We start from the raw sequence: 8281 nt of genomic DNA on the forward strand, positions 1-8281 counted from the left end.
TGAGAGACAACAAAAACCTAAATTAGAGAGAGAGATGAGACTTTTTTACAACAAAAAGTCAAAATTAAAGACAACATCCATGGAATCTCTTGTGATTAAACACATAAAAACTAGCTACAACCTATTCCCTTTCCTCCTTATTGCACACTTCACTGCACACCAAAGAGAGTTTTCACCAAATACCAGCAATTTCTGTACAATAATCTCCCATCTCCATTCCCCCCATTTCAATCCCTCCTCCCTTAACCCCTAGCTTAGCTTATCGACACAAAAATAATTTTATGCATTTCGTAGTTGAGCACTTCCCGCATTTCGGCCAACAACAACAACTGATTCTACACCTGCAACAACAACTGATTCTACAACAGCAATTGCATTTGTAAGTAGTAGTTGTTGTACCTGTGGAGTTGGAGCGCGGTGGTGGTAGACGAAGATTTTGACGAATCTTCTTGAGGCGGATTTGTGTTGTTATTTTCTCCATGTCTTGGATGAACTTACACAAGTGACGGATATAGTCTGGATATAGCTCCAAATTGCAGTGCCCGCCTCCCTTGATCCATAAAGGTTCGTACGGTTCCCTTGATAACTTCCACAGACCGTTTCCATGGAACCAATTCACTACATCGTCTTCTGTTCCCTACAAAATTTTGAGTCATTCAGTTTTGGAGTTAGTGATCAGGGGGAGATATTGCAAAATATGACTGAGTTTGACTAATTTGTTTATGTCGGACAAAACCAAGCTAGTAAAGAATGAGAAGAAAAGAACATTATAATGACATTTGGACACGTGTTGATGAGATAAGACTTAAGTGAGCCAGCCCATAGTCCCACATTGCTCGAGACAAAATTCAGGGATGGGTGCAAGGCAAAACCTTGCCTCTTACATATTGGCTAGGCCTTTTGGGTGGTTTTGGTGCCTAGGCTGGTCAGATAGAATAACCAAAGGTGGTCAGGCCTCTGGGGCACGCCGATGCTGACAAATGTGGAATAGGGTTATGTGGGTCTGAGTAGTGCTAACTTAAGGACGAGGTGACTAGTATTGAGAGACGTTAAATCATACAAGGTGGATAGAATATATGATATTTCCCTAGAAGGCTTATCAACATCCTAAATTACCCACGCACCAACAGATAATATATTTGTACTTTCTATTGGGCCACCCGAAAATTGACGAGTAGAAATTCAAGAACTCTTCAAAATCGGCAGGAGTCAATATCATCGCGTTTTTTTACTCATTAGACGAAAGTGGCAAATAAACTGAAGCATGCGGAAGTGTAGAGGTAAAGGATCAAGAAGATTACTTACATGTATGACAAGAACCGGACACTTCACCTTCTTGATTTTGTTGATGTTCTGCATTAATGCCAGTTCAATCAGAGACTAGAAATGGCATGACCAATACAAAATAGAGAAGGCCCAAGGACTCGAAAATTATTCATTATTGGCATACCAATAGAGTAATATACTGAAACACTATATGCTGACAAGAACCTAATTTCGAAGGCTTGGAAGAAACACTTACTTTATATATGTCAAAGCATAATGTGACTTTCAATTGACAGAGAACTCGAAGGCCTGAAAGTATGGCGCTGTGCAGAACAACACCACGTAGTCTTGGCAATTTAGCTGCCAAGTGAAGAGTAGGCCCACTTCCTACCGACTGCCCGTACAAAATCAAGTTTTCTTGGCTAACTCCATACTCAGTCTGAAGGCACTCGTATACCGCTTCTATGTCTGCATAAGTGTCGTACTCACTTGGCTGAATAATAAAAGGAAAATGAGTATCAGAGTACTATATTACTAGTTTTGATTAAAGACACAGCTGATATCAAATTCTGATGAACTCCCAGCATAAATAGCTTCCCATATTTTCTTCTTGACAAGGAACCAAGAGTCGTTACATGACATTGATACATCATGAGAATACAACATTGAATCAGCACATACATACACCACCATAGCATTGACACTTGGGCCCTTAAAGACCATAGAATGACCCTTACAAGGCCATAGAGTGACCCTTAAAGGCCAACTGACTAGTACACTAAGGGCCCCAAAAGACCATCCAGACACTACCTTTACTATATTTTCACCATAAATTACATGGTATAATTCAAGAGGGTAAACTACACATTTCAAAGAGAGAACCCCATGACCTATTGGTCTTTTAGAAGGTTAACGGACCAACTGGGCTATAAGTGGATATTTAATATTACCCCTTCACCAAATAACAAAATTGATACCTCAAATCTTCAATGGATCCCAATAATGGAGGCCCATTTGATTGGAATACAAAGGCGCATCAACCAAGCAACAGATGTTGCACGATCAATCAATGGTATAAATGGTATAGTTTCTATTCATATCCACCTAATAATGAGTAGATGGCAGTATTGAGATCCCAATCAAGGTGATATTCCAAGCATAGGTGATCTACTAGGTCGGGTCCACCAAATGGGAATCCCACCCACTAACTCAACATTTGTAGCGTTTTGATGGGGATGATGTTAACCACATTAAAGATGAACTCAATTGAAATAAAGATCATAACAGAAGTAAAGATTAAAGAAGCAGCCCACCTTACCAGTAGAAGCCCCGTACCCAGTATAGTCGTATCTGCAGATCGAAAACAGAGTGGAGAACATCAAAATATTATAAAATTGGAACAAAATCGATAAGTTATGTAAACACATCGGCAGAAGATCCAACAGAAACTTAGGATCAATGAAATAAATAAACAAACAAATAGAGATTGAGATAGGGTTTCGGTTGGGCAATCGATTCACATCGGGGAGGGAAGCGAATTTTGAAAACCAATTAATTATAGAAATCTAGATATGAAAAAATGTAGAAGAGAGAAAATTAGATAGTGAATTCACAAACCATAAGTCAAGATTACCTCTACAATGAACTAGAGGTGAAAAGATGAAAATGCCAACTATGGGAATAACCATAGCAGAGAAAGATTTGTCGACAAAAACTACAAAACTTCTATTTCTAACAATTTAAACATAAATCTAAGTGATCCCAAGAGCTCATTTGGGAATGATCTTTATAGATCTCAGAAGCAAAATCAAAGTTCGGGTCACCATTTTTTATACCCAAACAGACTTAAAACACAGGGTAGAATAAACAAACACCACCAGATCATCTTAACATGAAGTAAGAATTGAAGACTGTAAATTTTTCATACAAAAATTGTTCCAATAATTTACCAAGAAAAAACAAAAAAGAAAGACAAAAGTGAGAACTTAACTCAAAAGTACCATTATTATCACAAAAATGTAACAACAAAAAGAAAACAAGTTCTCAAGAAAAATAGTGATCTCAAAATGTCCAGATGAGAAATTTGACAAACCCATCTTTATAAGAAATAAATCAAGTAAAAATAATCAGATCTAGGAAGAAAACCCACTAGGCAAAATATCCTAAAAAGAAGAAGCATAAATTAAAAACAACCCTAGATGAAAACCCATCTTCAAGCTAACCTAGAGCATCAAAGAACATTTTTTTCCAATGGAATTTTTGAAACCCATCTCAATAAGTGAAAGAAGAACTAGAAGAAGATAGGGGGAAAATTCCATCTTCATTCAACCCACATCATGAAAAAAAAGTAAGTTTTTGGTTCTTACCCATAACAAAAAACAAAAAGTAAAAGCTAAAAACCCTAACATTTATTAATAGAGATATAAGCACTAAAAGAGACTAACCCCATGAGATTAACTCTAAGATTAAGCTTGAGTTGAACAAAAAGATCATAGAGTTGTCCAAGATCAGCTGCATTTCCATGAGAGTAAAGAAGGGTAAGTCTAGCATAAGGGTTTTTAAGAAATAAAGCAATGATCTTTTCCCCACGCTTTGTTTTTAGCTGCTTAACTTCCACAGAAGAATCATTTCCATAAGGTATTGAAGGAGAAAGCATAACTAATTTCCCAGTTTCTTCCTCCTCTATTAACTTGTAACTTGGTGGACGAGGTGGAAAAAATGCTAACTTTGAAGCCAAACTCGAAATCAAACACCCCTTTCCCCCCAAAACCATTTCTAACCACCCAAATCATTGACAACCCAAAAAACTCATATCAAATGATTCTAGGGTTTTTATTTGTTACTATGAAAGGAAAAAAGAAAAGTAGAGAAAGATGGGGACTTGGGTACTATTATTTTGAAGTTTCTAACAAGGGTTTTTGTGCACTTTGTATTTGATCTATTGATTTGTTGCTTGCTGTTGAGATGAAATCAGATCATGAAAAGGGTAAGAAACTAGGGTTTCAGATTGGAAGAGTTGGGAAGTACTGGGTAGTCAGTAATGTGAGAGAAACGACTGTTTTGGGAGTTTCTCTCTCTCTCTCTCTCTCTAAAAACTAAACTTGGGACTGTGTGTGTGTGAGTGGGTGGGAGAGTGAAGAAGAAGAAAGAGTTTCACTACTTCATTCAATGAGGGTTTTTGTCAAGTAGTGATTCCGAGTCAGATTTTCAGAAACTGATAACTTGCTTGCGATAATATCAAGGGAAAACAGTTTTTTTTCTTTTTTTCTTTTCTTGCTGAATTTTATATTGAAGCTAGCAGGTAAAGGGTCGGTCTGACTCTGATCTGAATCAATCTGAATTTAAGCAGATTTTCTGCATGCTCTCTATCATTGCCAACTCAGCTTTTGCAATATGCATTTCAGCCTTGCACGTGCGACGCACGTGCTTCGGAGAAAATACATAAGAAGTAGATGGAGCTTTCAATAAAATGGACCCTAAAGATGATCAGTTTCTAATATGGCCCCTTTCGAGTTTGTTTTCGTTAGTCAATCCGAGTCAAGTTTAATGGTTGACTAATTCTTTCTCTTTTTATCACAAATCTGTATTTATTTTTTACCTTTTCTCTTGTCATTGTTGCAGAAGGCTTGCCGCGGTACAACCAGCGGACACTTCGGCCACGGCCCATCACCAGAAATAATTTTTTTAAAAAAAATCAAACTCTCTTTTTGTCTCCCCATTCCACCATCACCATAAATTCGCCACACCACCTCCATCGAGGAAATTCGCCACCACCATCATTATTTATCTTTTTTTTTTCTGTTCTTTTTTTTCTATCTCTCTTCTTTATTCCATCTCTGTGAAGGAGGTTTTTCGCCTTAGTTGGAATCTCATCCAAACAAATATGGGATTTGGGAGGTGAACACAAACGAACTAGTGGTATTGGTTTCGATCACATACAACATTTTGTTTGGGTTTATTGACTAAAACCAATACTCGTCTTGGTTTGAAAGGATTTTGCCCATTCCCACCCTCCACCCCCTTATTTGCCAAAACTACAGGGTAAATACAAATTTGGGAACCAATCCCAACAACTACAACAGAGAGCCCAGGGGTTGGGAACCACACCCTCCCGAGCTTTCATTTGGGAGTCTCGACTAAAAGGTTCCTAGCCCCATTTATGTTATCGTTGGGGAATGAGGGTGGATCCCCCTACTTACTTTTTTTTGGTTGATTTTTTTTATCTTGTTATTATTTTAAATCATTCATTTTTTCTTTAAATTTCTTTTTTTGTTTTTCTTTTTAGAATTCCCTATCTCTAGAATAATAACAAATTTAACGTTTATATTTGAAACTAATAATTATAGTTGAAAATTGAAATCAAATCCCACACACGTATATAATCTAGATTTGAAAGTCCTTATTGAGAGTCCGACATTGCAGTTAAAAAAATTCAGGGACTCTCAAATTTGAGCTACCTCTTATAGAAGATGATCATCTTAGGGGTCCATTTTGGTGAGTTGGTCCTCTTAGGCAGGGGCGGAGCTATGTGTAGACTAACCCAGGCTATAGCCTGGGTTAGGTCTTATAAGCTCCGCACCAAAATACTATCACTTATAAGAATTAGCCCGGCTGGAAAACCTATTGCCTATCATCCTTGAGACAAGGGTTCAAAACCACCCTCCAGCATTATTTTTTAGCCTTTTTCACCAAGGTTTTGGTAGAGAGTAATTCTTGTTTGGTCCCCAACTTATAGCAAAATCCTGATTTTACCCTTAACACTTACCCAACTGTCGTTTTGGCACTCAATTATGTCTAGACTTTCTTTTAGACCCCCACTTTTTTTGTACTTCTTCTCTTTTCTTTACCTTTTTTAACTTTCCTCTTTGTGCATCTTTTATTTTTTATTGTCACTTCAACCTTTACCATAAGCCTCTCCCCTACTTAGCGAAATTATCGTGTTATGTCTATCATATTCCATTTCAATTGCTTGGTAAGACAAAATAGTTGTCGTCATTGATTTTTTGTTTTTTTGTCACAATTTAACTTCAAATTTTTTTCGCTTCTCAAACTTTGGGTATGTCTAACGATATAAAGTAAAAAAAAAAGTTATCGTAAAATAATAAAATAAGCAATTGTATTGCACAAAAAATGCCATCATGTTTCACAACTAGTAATGACTTAAAATTTTATACACAAAACTATATTTAAGTCAGCCCTGCCTAACACGAAATCCTGGCTCCGCCCCTGCTCTTAGGGGTGTGAAATAGAATTAATCCTGTTTTTATGTCATCTTTGAAATCTCACTCCAATGTTTGGGTGCCTCGAGGCAAAAATTTATAGTGTTTATTTTAAATGACAAAATATGTGGTATGGTTCGGACAGGTACCAGCCCATACAAAATTGTACCCTAACCTGCCTATCTTTTTCAACCTGCATGCGAACAATGCCAGTTATCGGGCAACAGCTCCGATATGAAAGACGGGACACGGGTGCCTGCGAGGTCGGGTCCGTGGGCTTTATTCCCACCTTGATCCAGAACTTATATATGCATCATAATGATCAACCATAAAAAGATTGAACATTTTGAAAGGGGTATCTCTTCTTCAATGGTCTCTGGTGGTATGCGAGATGTTATACCACCACTAGCAATAGCTAGCTGGCTAGCTCTTAGTTCAAGATCCAAATATATTAAAAATTGTAGAAAGAGAAAATTATATTAGAAAAAGGCATAGGATGCTTGAAAATTTCACAACTAAATTTTGTCAAATTTTGCATAACATTCTTTACTTATAATAAGATAATCATGAAAATTGGTAAGAAAATTGTTGAGGGGCTTAAAAATTGTTCAAACAAACTACTTCTAACAGATAAAGATACAACCAAACTACCTAGGTCCTAGACTATCTCTCACTACATGGTCACCCGACACAAACACGAATAAGTAGCTAATATATAATGAAGTGACAAAATTAAACAAATAATCACAATCGTTTAAAATTTATCATTTTAGCAGAGAGTTTTGAAAAAAAAAATTGTTGTATTTTCGGATCAAATTTAAAAAAAAAAATTAAAGAATATAAAAAGATGCACGAACTTAATTCACCACATATAGAAACTTAAAATTGTCATAGTTTATTGATTAAATATGTCAATGGAAATGTGATTTGATTCGAAAATCTGATGCATGCAACTAAACAATATTAGTTTAAACAGAAACACCGTCATTAGTAAAACAATAGAGAGGGGGAGATAAAGTGAGACACTCTTCTTATTTTATTCATTGTTGCTTTTCTCTTTGTAACAAATTTATAGAATAAGTGAGTTGTGATACGTGTAGGGTTAATTCCAATTTAACCTCCATTTTATGACGAAGTGATATTTTGGTTTTCATTCTTACCGTAACGTTCTAATTGTGTTTATAAGACCATGATTTTGTTAGAGCTTAACAGTGAAAAGTTCATTTTTGTTGTCTTTCATTTCAAAACGTTTCTTCTGTCCATTCTCTCTCTTGTGGTAGGAAATGTTCTCGACAACACTCACATTGCCATTGTCAGCTACCTTCAAATCTTTTTAGTCTTCTTCCTCTTCCTCTCACCACCACCATCTCTACTATCATCATCATGGCCTCTCTTTATTTATGAAACTCTCTCACTCCCTAGCTCTCAAGCTTCCATGCAGTTTTAGTTTGAAACTTTTGTGAGACCTTCAAACCTAAGCTTCAATGTGAAGCTTCTATTCATGGTATGCTTCAGATCTACCTCTAGATTGGTTGTCATCTCTCCTATGATGACCTTTGAGGTATTTATTTAGGTCATGGTGCTCAAATTCCAATTCATCTATGAAAATCTTGAAGTATAAAAAAATTATTTGAATCTTATATACAATAGGAGCTTGAATGGGTGAATATTAACCCCAAGGCTCGATTCTTCTGAGATGTTCACAAAAGAAAAATTTGCTTTAGAAGGAATAATATTATATAAAATATAAGTAAAAGACAACAAACTTTAGTAGTCTTAAGACGAATTAAATTAAT

General features: G+C 36.2%; 1 protein-coding gene across 1 annotated transcript; it reads right to left on the reverse strand.

Moving 5' to 3' along the window:
- LOC147536643 (alpha/beta-Hydrolases superfamily protein) lies at positions 1 to 4626 on the reverse strand. Its single transcript, XM_086640433.1, has 5 exons — positions 3711 to 4626; positions 2580 to 2616; positions 1523 to 1759; positions 1306 to 1353; positions 1 to 637 (listed from the first exon to the last, which is right to left on the reverse strand). Exons 1-5 carry the CDS (start codon positions 4037 to 4039, stop codon positions 260 to 262), a joined length of 1029 nt encoding a protein of 342 aa, XP_086496559.1. The 5' UTR covers positions 4040 to 4626; the 3' UTR covers positions 1 to 259.
- Between the last annotated feature and the right edge of the window lie 3655 nt (positions 4627 to 8281).

This window comes from Eschscholzia californica, unplaced genomic scaffold, assembly GCF_041429995.1.
Source record: "Eschscholzia californica isolate CP2 unplaced genomic scaffold, dmEscCali1.0.p SCAF_5, whole genome shotgun sequence".
NCBI classification, from domain to species: Eukaryota; Viridiplantae; Streptophyta; class Magnoliopsida; order Ranunculales; family Papaveraceae; genus Eschscholzia; species Eschscholzia californica.